Source organism: Acartia tonsa, chromosome 13, assembly GCF_053477335.1.
Source record: "Acartia tonsa isolate MP-2025a chromosome 13, ASM5347733v1, whole genome shotgun sequence".
Taxonomy (NCBI): Eukaryota; Metazoa; Arthropoda; class Copepoda; order Calanoida; family Acartiidae; genus Acartia; species Acartia tonsa.
The window spans coordinates 17,846,838-17,862,336 of NC_137272.1; the positions used below are offsets into that span (position 1 = coordinate 17,846,838).

The 15,499-nt window shown below is 44.1% G+C and overlaps 2 protein-coding genes across 3 annotated transcripts in view; both read left to right on the forward strand.

Annotated features, from left to right (window-relative positions):
• The window catches only part of LOC145304146 (uncharacterized), a 30,483-nt gene extending 29,284 nt beyond the window's left edge, over positions 1-1,199 (forward strand). Inside the window, exon 13 of the mRNA XM_080145907.1 lies at positions 42-1,199. Coding sequence (XP_080002033.1) covers positions 42-150 — 109 coding nt within the window. The 3' untranslated portion in view covers positions 151-1,199. The remainder of the gene's footprint in view (positions 1-41) is intronic.
• An 868-nt stretch (positions 1,200-2,067) lies between these two features.
• The window catches only part of LOC145304148 (uncharacterized), a 32,763-nt gene continuing 19,331 nt past the window's right edge, over positions 2,068-15,499 (forward strand). The window contains exons 1-9 of one of the 2 annotated variants that reach the window (XM_080145909.1): positions 2,068-2,607; positions 2,898-2,925; positions 10,506-10,612; positions 11,295-11,414; positions 12,846-12,884; positions 13,304-13,348; positions 13,962-14,055; positions 14,360-14,441; positions 14,835-14,893. In XM_080145909.1, the coding sequence (XP_080002035.1) occupies positions 2,547-2,607; positions 2,898-2,925; positions 10,506-10,612; positions 11,295-11,414; positions 12,846-12,884; positions 13,304-13,348; positions 13,962-14,055; positions 14,360-14,441; positions 14,835-14,893 (635 nt within the window). In that variant the 5' untranslated portion in view covers positions 2,068-2,546. The remainder of the gene's footprint in view (positions 2,608-2,897; positions 2,926-10,505; positions 10,613-11,294; positions 11,415-12,845; positions 12,885-13,303; positions 13,349-13,961; positions 14,056-14,359; positions 14,442-14,834; positions 14,894-15,499) is intronic. The other variant, XM_080145910.1, reaches the window with a different exon arrangement.

Sequence of the window (15,499 nt, forward strand, 5' to 3'; positions counted from 1 at the left end):
CATCTAAATATTTACCTATTAATATCTATCTATCTATTCAGGTATGGTTACTACGACCAGGCTGGCAAGCTACAGGTTGTCAACTACACAGCTGATCCTCAAAATGGCTTCCATGCCGACGGTGAACACGTGCCAAAGCCTCAGTACTAAGCAAAACCAGTTTCTAATTTGCTGATATTGCATTTTCAGTGCCAATGCTTTAGGATTTTCATATGCAATTTTTTTCATTTAATATTTCTAACAAAATAATCCCTTTTCCTTTTCCAAAGTGCCAATTTGAATAAGGTTTATGACACTTTTCTGCTTAAAGCCTTTGATTAAACACACTGTTATAAATCACCTCATTTAATTTTTTAAAAAGCTTGAATGTAGCTAGATATGATAGTTTAAATAAAATGTATGGAATTGTTTAAATGAAGCCTAAGTGCTTGTAGTATGCTCTAAATTTTTGAGGAATTTTTTGATTGCCTGAATTATGCCTAACCTCACTGAATGTATGTATTCATTGCTCGATTGCTACCCAATCACATCACCATTCCCCACGATAGCCAAAAGTGGTATCCAAAGTTTTTTTGCTTTAATTTAACTAACTTTGGGTACTTCGTTTTCAAGATTAAGCACAGTGCACCTTGCTTCTAAAAATTTCATGATTTTTTTTACATAAAAATCACTGAAATGCACAAAAGAAAAAGAGAATCTATAGGCAAAGTGACCACATGTGCAATAGTCGGATAAAAAGCTTCTCTTAAAAGTATATTCTAGTATTTTATATTTTTGACTTTTATACAGAAAAAAATACAATCGCAATTAATATAAAATCTAGAATGTCAAAAGATAAACTTGTTTTTTTTTAAATAAATTAAAACTTTAATTTCGATTTTTAAAAATCGATTATTGGAGCTTTTACAATATCAAATGTTAAATTGACAAAATTAAACAAAACCCCAAAATTGCAAAGACTTACAAGAATCTCTCCTTATGATTATATATGCCTGCTTATATTTTATAATCACTTTCTATTTGTTATTTGTTATCGTTTTTTCTTAAAACGAATTATTTGTTATTATTGACGGAGTGGTTGATAATTTAAAGTTGAGATTATCAACCATTTTCTCAATAAGTTTGTTCTTGTTATTACATCTTATATTGTTATCCTTGTTTTTTTATTATTATTTGAAATATAGTTATGAAAATTTAAATGATTTATTTTAAAAAAGATTCTCTATAATTTAACTTGTATGTCTGTCTGTTAAAAGCTTCTATGTGATGCTTTATGGGGGACAAGAGATTTTTAAAGACAATTTTTTTTAGCCTAAACCTTAAAATTGTAGTTGAATTTTCTTGTATAAGGATTACTTCTGCAGTTAAAGTCAAAATGGACTACGTCTCAACTTTGTATATCTTTATCTAATACAGGGATCATAGGGATAAGACAATAGATGATAAGTTAGTTTTCAAATCGTTTTCAATCAGGATAAAAAATGGTCATATGTACATTAAGATTATTGGTTAAAATGTGTTGACACTTATGATTAGAGCAAGCCAATCGGGATTTCATCAAAGTCCCAAAAGTGAATAACTCATATTACAAGAGAAAAAGTAAAATGCCACTCCCTTTCTCTCTGGTTTAATGTGTATGTAACCAGGGATAAAGGGATGGTACAATTGATCTAAAATTTAAATTCTTGGCTGTCTTAGACTTTGGGTACTAGAAATAATGCAACTTTTATTATTTTAACTAATTTAAAAGACTTTGGGAACTAGGACACATGATGCCGCTGAATTCATGTTACGATTCTTCTAGCAGACTGGAATAAAATAATCAGCTTACACCAACAACGAAAGTAATTTTAAAAAATACAAAACCTATACATGTTTTCAGCTTGCGTTGGGGGGCAACTCTTAGTAAATTGACGACCTTTTTATATGTCCCGTAACTGTTCTTTTAGATTAATTTTGCTTGTTGGCTATACCTTATTCCTGACTCAAATCTGCTAACGTTGCAGTTATTGAATAACAAAGACATTAAATTAATCACATTCGCACAACAAATTTTAATTAGTGATATTATTTTTGTTTCCTAATCAACAATATGTTACTAATTATTCATTTATTTTTCAAAGTTACATTTATAATGTAAAAATTATAAACTTAATATTGACTTTGCTAAAAAAACTTCAACATCAAAATAAAACATTTTTGCATATGTGCAAATGGATATATTATTGTCATGTTTTATGATAAAGTGGAACTTGCAGTGGGCTTAAATAAGAAGGAATCCCCTTTTACCCCATCCCCTCCCCTCTCACTGGATGAATGAACTGACCAATAAACGAATTCCATTTTAGCAACCTAAATAGACGACAATTTTTCCCCTGTTATAATATATATTTATGTTCAGCAGTGTTGTATAAAATAAAAATTAATTTACCCAAATATAAAAAAATGGGAGGTATTATAATTTTCTTTATGTGCCATATCCTTTTCAGGAATTTAAAAATTTTTCAGTGACGAATCTTCAGTTTTAGGTTTTAATTAGACACAAAATGAAAATGCGAATAAATTATGTTGCCTTGTTGTTATTAATAACATTGTCTTATTGTGGTGGTAAGTTGTTTATAAAACTAATCCCCAAAGTTTTAAGATATCGTTTTCTTATTCGTCGGTTTAACAAATTTGGAGACTTGTGAATTTTGATTGGTTGATTAAAAATCCAAAACCATGTAAATGAATTTAAAAGCCCTTTTTCTGACATAATAAGGTTTTTTTTCGAACTTTAATATTTTTAGTTTCTCAATTGTACAAAACAAAGAAATTTTGAAGTCTGAATATTATTAAAACATCTAGTAGTATTATTTCAATTGATTATTTGCACTTTAAACTATCTTTAAATTTAGGTTATACTGTGCGTTTACCGGGATTTAGGCTAGTCAAATTAAAATACTAAGATCAGCATGTTTGTTATCTGGTAAGCCGAGCGTTCTCGGCCCACGGGGTAACGAGTTCGGATTCAACGAGCCCTAGCCTTTAAGTATTCTACCAAACAAACAAGCAGGATTCAATCATACAGAAATTATATATTTAAACTGAATAATATTTACAAGTTATGTTTACTATATATATACAACAAAATATGACAATGGTTAGGTTTGAAGGGGGTGTGGGGCGCTAGGGCTTAGCGCCCGACGGTAGACAGGCTGTGGGGGCAGCGGTGGTAAAAGGGGAGGCAACGCCTCCCGATTATATAAGCGCGTGAGGGACTCGTGATAGTTGCATGTTTGAGTCCCCTCCCCACATTTAGTCAGGCTAGTTTGACCGCTGGGTGCGGGGTCAACAGCGGTCATGAGATGGATGGTGATATAATAGGATTAGTGCGGGGGGTTTGTTATCATAAGTCACAGCGAAGCAACTCTGTAAACGGCCTGTCCGTCTGGGTGTCGTATTACCACAACCTCCCCTTCAAGGGTTGCGTGGCTCCTGAGCCACCAGGCCTTGAACCTGGGGATACGACAGCCTATGCCTGCGCCGGACAGGCAGTTCTTGGGGCACAGCTCGATGGAGGACAGCTCGGGCTACACAGGCTCCCTGGGACACTCGTTGCTCGGTCTGACTGTGGTTGGTGATCAGCATTGTCAGCTCCTGGTTGGCTTCTAGGCGTGGGTTGGCGACGGCCAAGCCTCGCCGCTGGAAATTTTGCCTCGTCTGCAGGATCAGTTCTGTCGCGGCTGGTAGCTGGACACGGAGGCCTAGGCAGACTCTGGTGGTTCCTAGGGGTGGAATGGTGATGGCAAAGGGTGCATAGAACTCCATGGGGGCGCCTGCTTGATTCAGGTTGCTTGGTCTCCTAGCTCCTACCCGGATGGGGATGGCTGTCATCAGCAGGGGGCACATGGCTTCTTCTTCTTCTTCTGGGGCGGCCTCTTCCATCGCAGTGGCTGGCTCTTCTCCTACAGGCTCGCTGCTGGCTGGCAGGTTCTCCATGTCCGCGTCAGGGTTCCAGATGGCATCTCTGAGTGGCTCTGGAGCGGGCGGCGGCGGCGGTGGTTCGTTGGGCTGCTCCTGCAGGTTCTCCTCCACTGGGTCACGATCTTGGCCGCTAGGCTGTGGGGCGGCTGCGGCTGGCTGGTGCACTGGGAGCTCTCCTGGGTTGCTAGCTGCGGGCGCCGCCGCTCCAACTGGCAGCTCGGTGGCATCCTCGTCACCGTCCATGTCAACTTGGATGTCTTCTGGGATCTGGTGGGCAGTCACATCTCCAGTGTATTTGCGCAGTCGGCCTACATGCGCGGTAACTTCTGAGATCCTGGCCACGGGAGAGGCAGGTTTAATGACATAATGGACTTCTGTAGCTTTCCTCACTACTTTCCAGGGGCCAGTCCATCTCTTGGTAATCTTGGCTGCCTTCCCTGGCACCAGGCGGGGGGCCAGGTACCAGACCAAGTCTCCAACCTCATACTTGGCCGTGCCTTCGTAAGCTGCCGCGCTCCTCCTGATGGCTCCCTCCTCCTTCTGCTGGATGGCATCATACACTGCATAGTAGCGCTGCAAGAGAGCTTGGACATTGGCTGGAACTGAAGCATATTCGGTCTCTGGCAGCCGTAGCACCATGTCCACCGGAAGTTTGGCCTCTCTCCCAAAGAAGGCCAGGAACGGGGTCACGCCAGTGGATCTGCAGGCCTTGGTGTTGTAGGCAAAGGCGATGGCAGGCAGGTGTGGCTCCCAGTTGTTATCGTCTCTGTCTAGGAACAGGCGCATGCCTGTGTTGAGCGTCCTATGAAACCTCTCCACTCGGTTGGACTGCGGGTTGTAGGGTGGTGGATGTGTCAGGCCAATCTCAAGCCTGGAGGCCAGTTCCTGGAATACCTGGCCGGTAAATTCCATTCCATTGTCGGAATGGATCTTCAGGGGGCATCCGAACGTGGCCAGGTGGCGGTGCAACAGGGCTTCAGCCACCGTGAGGGTGCGCTTGTTGGGGATGGCGTAGAGGCTGACAAACCGGCTGAATCCATCTTGGCAGGTGAGGATGTAGCGGTTCCCAGCTGGGGTCTCTGGCAGTGGCCCCACCAGGTCGATGAATAGGACTTGCTGTGGATACCCCTGGCGGGAGGGCACGTGGATCCCCTGCTTCAGCCTCTCCTTGGTAACTTTCTGGACACACTCAGGGCAGGTTTGTACCATCAGGCGGACGTCACGGGCCAGGTTGGGCCACCAGAAGTGCATGGCAACGCGGGCGATAGTTGCGTCCATCCCAAAGTGCCCAGCCATGGGGGTCCCATGGGCTAGAAAGAACGCGTCCTGCTGGAGGGCCGAAGGCAGCAGGTATCTTGTCCTCTCTCCTGTCAGAGTCTGGTCAGTGGTGGTGAGGCAGCCGTGCTCGTCAAGCCCCAGGGCTGGGAAGCGGCTGGCGTACTGCTGCTCGTCTCGTTCCTTGCCACGCAGCTCAGCCTTGGTTGGGGCTTTGCCATCAGCCACCCATTGGCGGACACGGAGCAGGAGGGGGTCCTGTGTCTGGGCCTCCAATACTCTAGCTGAATCCAGTCGGGCGGCAGGAGGCCGGCTAGCTGCGGCCTCCCCTAGCTGGCAAAGGTTGTGGATATACTCAGCCTGCTCTGCTAATTCTTCGGCGCTAGCCGTTGGCATGTTGTCATCTTCCCGGCGGCTGAGGGCGTCGGCGTTGGTATTCTGGGTGCCAGGCCTGTGGCAGACGGTAAAGTCTAAGGCCGCTAGCTCCTCCTGCCAGCGGGCCACCATCCCTGTGGATGTGTTCAGTGATTTCATCTGTAGCAAGGCAGAGGAATCAGTGTTGATCTGGAAGCTGCGGTAGGACAAGATGCCGTGGAATTTTCGGATCCCATACATGATGGCGGCCATCTCTCCCTTCCAGGACGGGTAGCGCGTCTCAGGGTCGGTTGTCTTGCGCCCCACGGCGGCAATCAGCCTCTCCTTGCCCTCCTGGCATTGACTCAGTATGGCAGAGATGGCGCGGCTGCTGAAATCTGTGGTGAGCTGGAACACCGCTGGCAAATCAAACCTGGGCGGCGCTCGGATGGGGGCCTTGCGGAACTTGTCCTTGAGTTGCAGCAGCTGGGCTTCCATCTCAGGCGTCCAGGTTAGGGCCTTGGCCGTCTTCTGCCGATTCATCTCGTAGGTGAGGTCTGCATACTCTGGGATGAACAGGCGGTAGTATCCAAAGAACCCCAGCAACGCCAGCAAATCCTTGGGGGTGCTAGGGGCTGGCCAGTCCAAGATACGGTCAATATAGTCCTCTTGCATGGCTATCCCCTCACGGCTGAGGGTGTGGCCCAGGTAATCCACCTTGGATCGGAACAACTTGGTCTTGGCTGGCTTGATGCGGATCCCTCCCCTACGGTGGGCTTCCAAGACCTCTCGGAGCCTGGCCAGGTGGGCCCAGGTATCCTGGTGGAAGGTCAGGACGTCGTCAAGGTATGACTGGAGGTTGGCTGTGCCTAGTGGGTTTAGGACCCCTGCAATAAACCTGGAATAGACAGACGGTGCCGTAGCCAGGCCAAAGGGCATCCTTTTCCATTGATACAAGCCCCTGGGGGTGGTGAAGGCGGTGCAGGGCCGGCTGTCCTCGGACACACGGATGGTGTAGTATGCGGCCACCGCGTCTAGAGCACTGTAGACACGGTGCCCGCCAGCTCGTTCCACCAACTGCTGGATCCTAGGCAGGGGGTAGCTGTCCAGCTCCAGTCACTTGTTGAGGGCTCTGTAGTCAACGGCCCAGCGGGTGCTCCCGTCCTTCTTCTTGATGGGCACCAGGGGGCTGCTCCAGGTGGAGTCTGACGGCTCTATAACTCCCTCCTGTAGCCAGGTGTCCAGTTGTTTCTCCAGTTCAGCCTCTTGCCGCGGGTTCAGATCCCTAAATCTCTTGCGGATCGGCTGGGTCCCTGGCTTGAGGCGCAGCTGCAACTCAACCACATCTGTGCAGCCGGGGGTAGAATTGGAGAAGACGTCCCTGTACTCTGACAACATAGTCCAGACCTCCTTCTTGAGCAAGGGGTCCTTGCGTAGGAACTCATTGTCTTCCATCTCCAGGGCCTCCCACAACTCCTGCATGTCTATAGGCTCAGCAGGTTCTTGGAACGAGTGGAGACGCGGGGGAGGCGTATCAGAGACCTCTAAAATGTCAGGTTTGACCAGCTCCCCTGCCACTGGGAGGCCAGCATCCAGCAAGAGGGGCACCTCCCCCTCATTGACCACCAGTACTCTAAACACAGTGGCAGAGCCAGGCCTGTGGGCATACAGGCCCTCTGGAATAACAAGATCCTCCCCAAACCTCTGTTCTGGGGCAGCTAGTTGAATGGCATCCTTGGTGCGATGGCCTACTAGCTCAACAGGGACCGCCATAACCCCGCGGCCAGGCAGGACCACCCGCTTGGCTGTGCGGAGCTGGGGTGGCTGGCCATCAGTTGGAGTGACAGCGCTTAGCCTATACGTGGCTGGTGCGGGGTCAGCTTTGGCTCCGGGACCCACCGGCCGCGACTTGACGGGCTCGGCTTCTGGAGGGGCTGACGTGTCGGAGCCAGGTGTGGCTCCGGGGGCGTCCAGCCACGATTTGACGGGCTCGGCGCTGGGAGAGGCCAAAGCGCTGGGTCCAGCTTTGGCTCCGTGGGCGTCCGGCCGCGACTTGACGGGCACGGCGCCGGGAGAGGCTGGGGCCTGAGAGTTGAGTGTGGCTCCGGGTACATCAGACCGCGACTTGACGGGTCTGGACTCGGGCTTGGCTGGTGGACTGGCTGGAGGTCCCAGGTAGAGGGGGCCAGGTGGATACGGCTGGCCGTTGATAAAGGTGTCGGCGGAGAAGATTGGTTCTGGAGGGCTGGCAATCTCAGGAAACCTTGTTGGCAGGCTCTCCCTTGGCACCTTGGGCACTGGGGGCAACCCCATGGCTAGCAGGTTAGCTCCCTTGTGTGCGTTGAGCTCAGCGTCCACCCAGTGTGTGCCTTTCTCAACCACACGCGGCTGCTCAGGCAGGGGGCCTGGCAGAGGCCCCTCATAGCTTAGCTCTCTCTCGGCTGTCTCCCGGTCAATGGGGACGCCACGGAGTGGGATAAACTCCCCACGCACCCACAAGCAAGGTGGTTGCATGTCGAAACAGAGCCTAGTTCCGAACTCCTTGAGAAAATACCCTCCTAGGTTCAGAGGGTGTGAGAGATTCCGGACCACAGTCACGTGGTATAGATGGAGTATAAGAGTGTGTGAGACTGCCATATATAACTCTTTTAATTTTCCGATTACCTGGAGGGGCTGGCCTTCCTCATTAGCAGTCAGGATCTGGGTGTTGTCCGGAATCAACATGCGTTGCACTCCCATTGCGTGCATGAGGTGCTCAGAAATTACAGCAGACCCTGGTACACGGTTGCCAGAATCAATCATGGCATCAACCTGTACATGCTGGGCAGGGTCAGGAGTAGGAAACCTCACCCTGACATGGCAGGGGAAGTGGAGGTCCTGCCCTTGAGACAAGGGGGCCTCTCGTTCGGCTGGGGTTGGCAGAAACTTTGGTGGTGGCCACACCGCAGCTATGGTGGTATCGCTTACCATGGTGGCTTAGACTGTAGCTTCGAATCACTAGAGCTTATTAATTATCACTTGGTCAACAATTTTATATTTATTTTTATCACTTGGTTGACATTTATACACACTTATGTGTTGTTATCACTAGGAGCTCTAGGTGTGATTCTGGAAGCACTGGCAGCAGGGAATGTCCGTCCTGCAAGGTTCAGAGGGGTGACGGCGGTAGGGAATGACCCGTCCTACAGCGCCGCTGGTTCGAATCCCGAAAATGGCGGCAGGGAATGGCCCGTCCTGCAGCGCCTTGGGTTCGAATCCTGGGAGGCAGCGGCAGGGAATGTCCCGTCCTGCCGTGCCTGTGGCTCAAAATCTGCTATCCGTCGCAGTGGTAGGGCTTACTTGTGTGCTGAAGCTTCGCAGCCACACATTGCCTTCTTAGGGAGACCAGCACCCAGCTGTCTGTCTCGTAGGTTTGGCCTGGGTGTCCTGGGGCTTGTCCCAGCTACACTTGCCAATTTAGACTCAGTTCTGTAGCCGTCTGAGCTAAATTATCCGATTGCCGTGGCTGCGCACCTAGCGCTACTCCTACACAACACGGAAAAAGCGTCTTAACTGGCGCTTTTAGCAGGCTAAATCTGCTTGCCGTAGGCCAGAGGCCCACATATTACGTTCAAAAATGATGGAAATTCGACCTAAAAAGGCCGTCTCACGGGTCAGTTGGCGGCTGATTGTCCCCTTACTTGCCAAAGGGTCCAATCAGAGGTAGAATAGGCTAGTTTCTGTAAGGCTCGATTGAAACACGCTGACACCAAGTTCTGGTAAGCCGAGCGTTCTCGGCCCACGGGGTAACGAGTTCGGATTCAACGAGCCCTAGCCTTTAAGTATTCTACCAAACAAACAAGCAGGATTCAATCATACAGAAATTATATATTTAAACTGAATAATATTTACAAGTTATGTTTACTATATATATACAACAAAATATGACAATGGTTAGGTTTGAAGGGGGTGTGGGGCGCTAGGGCTTAGCGCCCGACGGTAGACAGGCTGTGGGGGCAGCGGTGGTAAAAGGGGAGGCAACGCCTCCCGATTATATAAGCGCGTGAGGGACTCGTGATAGTTGCATGTTTGAGTCCCCTCCCCACATTTAGGCAGGCTAGTTTGACCGCTGGGTGCGGGGTCAACAGCGGTCATGAGATGGATGGTGATATAATAGGATTAGTGCGGGGGGTTTGTTATCATAAGTCACAGCGAAGCAACTCTGTAAACGGCCTGTCCGTCTGGGTGTCGTATTACCACAGTTACATAGGATCTTTAAACAAAGCTGGAATTTTAAGCATGTCTATAAGTATGTAGTTTACAAATAATTTGCCAAAGAGATGGTTTTGTACAACTTCTGAAAAGAGAAATGGCTAAAGAACATTTATTGGTAGATACAACCCTCACCCCCTCTAGGTGTTCTCCCCCTAATTCTCCCTTAAAAAGGCTATACATTTCCTGATACACCTGACTAAAACAGACAGGTTTCAGGTTGAAAAAAATTCTGAAAAAAAATTGTGCGCTTCGAGTCAATTCACCTTTGAAAGTTTAACTCTTGGGTATTTTGATTAGTTACACCCCTCTTGTTGTCAGTAATACACAACCCTAAGGCTAACACCTCTACACGGTACTCGATTTTAGTCGAAATGGGGTGTTAAAAATTAAAGTACACTTTCCACAGCCTTCTAGAAAAATCCTGTGTACACTGGACATCCTGGAGTCCAAGCTTTTTCATTGGGAAGGAGGGGGGGGGGGGGGTAAAAATTAAAAAATTTGGAAATGCCTACGCACCCCCATATTCATTTGGGATGGGGGGTAATCACCCATTTACCCCCCCCCCCACCATTACGCTACTGCAATATTGTTTTTAGAGCCGAGAATAAAACTGGATACATTGCAATTAAAAAAATATATTTTGACTTGGTTGAAAGTAGCTCTACAAATAGTCAGACAACCAACAATGCAAGTAATACAACGGCTTCTGCCTATGGAAACTCTACAACTAATGTTATTTCTTTAAACAACCAATTTTTGTCTCAGGAATTCAAAACTTCAAAACAGCACAAAAATTACCCAATCCTATTATTTGACATACGTATTCAGGTTTGACCGTCAAGATAAGGCTAACCTCTGAACCAATTAAGTTTTCAATAATAAGGCTTTACATAGAATTGGGATGGTTTAATGCTATTTCCAAATGAAAATCTTGGGGATGGTTAAGCCTATTTTTCTGTCCACTCCCTCGCCCTTTAAATACATTGCCATTAGATGAAATTGGCGCAGCCAATAATAGTCAACAAAACATTGTGGTGATTTAGCCCTAATTGATTATATTCTTTATTTTTATTAAGGGCGCGGCAGCTGTGCGGAGCGTCTTAGTGCTAGCTGAGACACGGTTGCCGAGCCTTTGTTTTACATCTACTCAACAATAGTATTCACTTAAATTTTAACAAAACTGTTTCTTACTAAACTTTTAACAATATCTAATTTGTCTGTAATTAGCTTATACCATCAGCGAAATTAATTCGAGAGAAAAAATCACGAAACTTATACGTGTTTTCAGCTGTCGTTGGGGGGGGGGGGGGGGGGGCAAAATATAGTAAAATTGGTGACCTCTCCATCTGCCCCAATAATATTACTTTAGATTTATTTCACTTGTTGGCTATACCTTATTCCTGATTTGTAATTCATTTTTGGCTGGTTTTGAAAATATAAAATATAGAGTACTGTAGACCTGTGTGATGATCAAAGCAACTCTGGAAATGGTTTTGTCAAATGTGCACCTAATCCAAAAAGTGTTGATAGTGAAAAGCCTGCATGTTGTTATGGACCATTTATCAAAAGGAAAAAAAACATAATACATTTTATATGTAATATATCCTATTATATAAAGTAGTAAGTCTGTAGCGTAGGAACTGATATGGTTCTCTTTTACAATAAAGCTTCTTATAGGTCCAGGGAAGATTTTTAACTATTTTGGGGAAGCATATCTCTCACATTAATTGCCCCTAGAGGCTTCTAGGGGCATAGCCACTAGTATATATATAGGAAAATATTTTTAGCCCGCTATCGTGGCTCAACACGAAGCACATCCGCTCGTTGTCGGGGAGGTGATAGGTTCGAATCTCAGGTGCAACTCATTACCCAGCACAGTTAGAACTTTCTAACAAATATCGTGGAATCAAATAGTTGGTTGCCTGATGGGTGTTACTTGACCTAATACCCTGGTTTTTCGGACAGAAAAGGAGATATTTTAATCCTCTTAACCCTTAACGGTCGGGGGGGGGGGGGGGCGTTGAACGCCCCCCATCCGGTTTTTTCTATCTCATTTTCTGTGTGTGAAAGATAAAGAGCCCAAACTGCTTGACTTTTTAAGTATGGGTATGACACATAACTGAGAGTTGGAATTTTTTGAATATCTCCATCCTGGCGGGCACAGGATGCCAGCAAACCTGGCAGGGTCATCCAGGTAAAGAGCAAAAATATTTTTTTGACTAAAACAAAGCATTTTATCATACCAAAATACTAAAAAATCCTCTAGTAGTACATCATTATATGAAATACAGGTGTTCAAGTCACTTTCAGGTTCCAGGTATGATCCTGCAGGTCCTGATCCTCCAGGTCTCCAGAAATCTTTAAAAGGCTCCTGTGGCCGCAATTTTTGACTTAGAGACTTCAAATTTTAAACTTAAACTTTTTCTACATGTCTACACAACGTATTAAAATTTCATGAAGATCCGCCGCCGTTTTCCCGCCGACTTCAGCGGCTGGCAGCTGCCAAGTACAGCTGCGGCCGCTGTAATTTATATTTTGATATTTCTAATGTAAAATTTACATAAAAATAAACATTTTCTGGGAAAAAATTTTTCTTCTAGCTTCAAAAATAAGAAAATTACAGCCGTTTGAAATTTTTAAATAAAAAAAGACCTAAAAACAAAGGTTGTTAAATAAAAGGGTGAAGGAAGCGAAAATTGACTTAGACTTATAAAAGGTCGGAAATTCATTATCAAACAGGGGACTTGCACAAAAAATTTTAGCCCTCTAGCTCTAATAGGAACTGAGATGATAAGGGGGGGCGTTGAACGCCCCCCCCCCCCCCGACCGATTAAGGTGCGGCAAGGGGCCCGACTGTAAAGGGTTAAGTTATGCTGGGTTGTTTGACCTGACGTTAGAGTGTCATGGACATTAGCCTCGCCCGTATGAGGTAATTGATAAGTAATAGGAAAATATAAAAACAGAGAGAAAGGATAAATGATTATGTTTTTGTTATTAAAGTTGTACTGCAGCAATGATTGATGTTGACCGTATAGGTAGCAAGGACACAATTTTCATTTCATGATACAAATGAATTTCAATATACAGGATGAATCAGAAAATAAACCTTCATTCCAGTTTTCTGTCGCAACTAATAGAAGTATTGTAAAAATAAGTCCAGGTTCTCTCTCAAATAGTACATCCAATCTAATTTCGTTTTTATCAATCCCTCCTAAAACAACGCCACATTTAATTATAGAGATAAAAGATTTCAAAACATGAGATATTAAGAAACACCTGAATTAAATTTGATGTATTTTCTAACATAGAACAATGATTTATAGTTGTCTTTCTTCAATATTTCTTCTAGTTGTCTCATAGCATTTAAAAGGCGCAGGTTATTTTTTACTCTTCTCGCAGTCGCTATATACACATATTAAAACAAAATGAAAAAAATTGTACCTAATCATCATAGGTAATGACACCTTGGATTTGCCTGGCAGAGTTACGGTTCTTTTCAAGGAATAACTAACAACACCATCATTTTTTTTACAACATTATACCATCCTATTTTATAAATTAGTGAAGTTTTTTTGTCTGTTGCGAAGGATCTGGCTAACCAATTTTACTTTTCAATGAAACTTACAATAGGTCCAGTGAAGGTTTATAGCTCTATTATTGGAGAATACCACTACCATCCCCAGAAAAAAATACCCTCCCCCCAAAAAAGGTCAACAACCGCAAAAACCCCCCACCACCCCCACAAACACTGAAATAATATATCATTTAAAATGACGGATTACCTCAGGGGCCTAGTTAAGCACTTACCCCTCTTCACCCGCCCTTTTTTTGGAAATAAATTGAAAATAAGGAAGGTTAGTTTTTCTTTTCTTTGTTTATTAATTTAGGTCAGTCTGTCAGATGTAACCCAGTAGGGTAAGGGCCCCTGCAGAGGTTAGGCATAAAAGAAAATACAACACGCTCCTTTTTTTAAAATTTATTTCAAAATTAAGTGAGAAGAGTGAGGTTAAGTGAATAAATAATTTATTTTCTTTGGTCTACAACCCTTTCTTCCCCACAATAGTAACAATTAAGAATAGAAAAAATATTATCAATGTTTGTTAAACTGTGTCAGGAATATATAAACGGTAATCCAAACCATTTCTATTATGAGGCTAGAAATAATGCTGGTTCCTCATTGGTCATCACATTAAACTCTGGCTCCAGGTAAATTTTATTCTTATTTTTAACCAGTGACCGAAGCTCAAAGCGTAGCGCATCCGCTTGTCAACGAGGAGGTGATAGGTTCGAAAGTTGTAGAAGGCAAAAGGTTTTAAAAATGTTTGTTTGCGCTGGTAATTTTGTCTGGGAGAGATTTAGGTTGGAGGTACCCTCTTGCAAAATAGTTATAAAACTTCAATTAGGAGCTTTGAGAGGCTTCACTTTAAAAAAGAACCATATCAGTCCTGCGGTTAGCGACAACAGACAGACAGACTCATAGGCATCCTGTTACTTTTCATATTATTTCTAGATCAATTCACGGCCATGCTAGACTTTCTACTGGACAATCCTTTGCACTGGAATACTGTGGAGATGATAATCATGTCTTTAAGGTCAGTCAGGATTGGCAAAGAAATCCTATTTTCGACTTAGGATATCAACAAGACAACACTTCCCCAACCCCTTTTTTTCATTAGATGGCTATGATAATATATCGCTTGCTTTATATCGATCAAAAGATGAATGGATTTAGTATTATTAAAAAGTTTAAAACAATTAATGCAAGGCTTTCTTGGCGTTTTTATTTAAAGGGACAAAGAACCCCCTCCCCCCTCTTTTTTGAAATTAATTAAAAATATGGTGTGGGGGGGGGGGGCTTAAGGACGTACACGGCAACTTTTTACTTCCCTAGAAGGTGTATTTTTTCAAGGCAGCTTAGGTTAGGTTTTATAGGGTACATTTTTATCGCCAATTCTTTTTATTCACCAATTATAGACCCTTTTTAGGAGTATGATTCTTCTAAATTTGAAGAAGCAAATGCTATTGACCTAGGACTGGATGTGAGGTAAAATATAGAAATGTAAAGGCTAAAATTTAATCATTTTTATTCCTTATTCCTGTTGATCAAAATAAGGAACTTGGTATCTCAGAGAGAGAGGGGACAATGGGATCTTTATTACACTAGTCCCCAAAGTTTTAAATTTTCTTATTATTTAGCTTTACAACTTTGATTGATTGTTTCATCATGTTGAGTATTCAAACGTTTCAACCATTAATTTTAATCTACAGAAGGGTTAATTTTGTGTATAATCATTGGGTATGTACATTAGGGTGGGTCGATTTTCGACATTTTTTTTCTGAGGCCAAAGCGGGGATCTGCACTCAATTTATATAGATATAATACACCTATGGGTAATTTAAAATTTATCCTAAGTCTTAAAACCGCTGACGACCAGACATTCAATTGTATAGCTATTTGTAAATGGGAGTCAAAAATTTATTGAATCAGAACTATGGCTTCATGGTGCTCCCTGGAAATGCCTTGAGGAGCTGAGTCAGGAACTTTTGTCCGTTTCAAAAAATCTCGTTCCTAGCCTGAGAAAATCTAAAAAAACCTCTACAAATTGGACAATTCTCAATAAACCTTTAAAAATTTTGGTTTTTTAGTGAC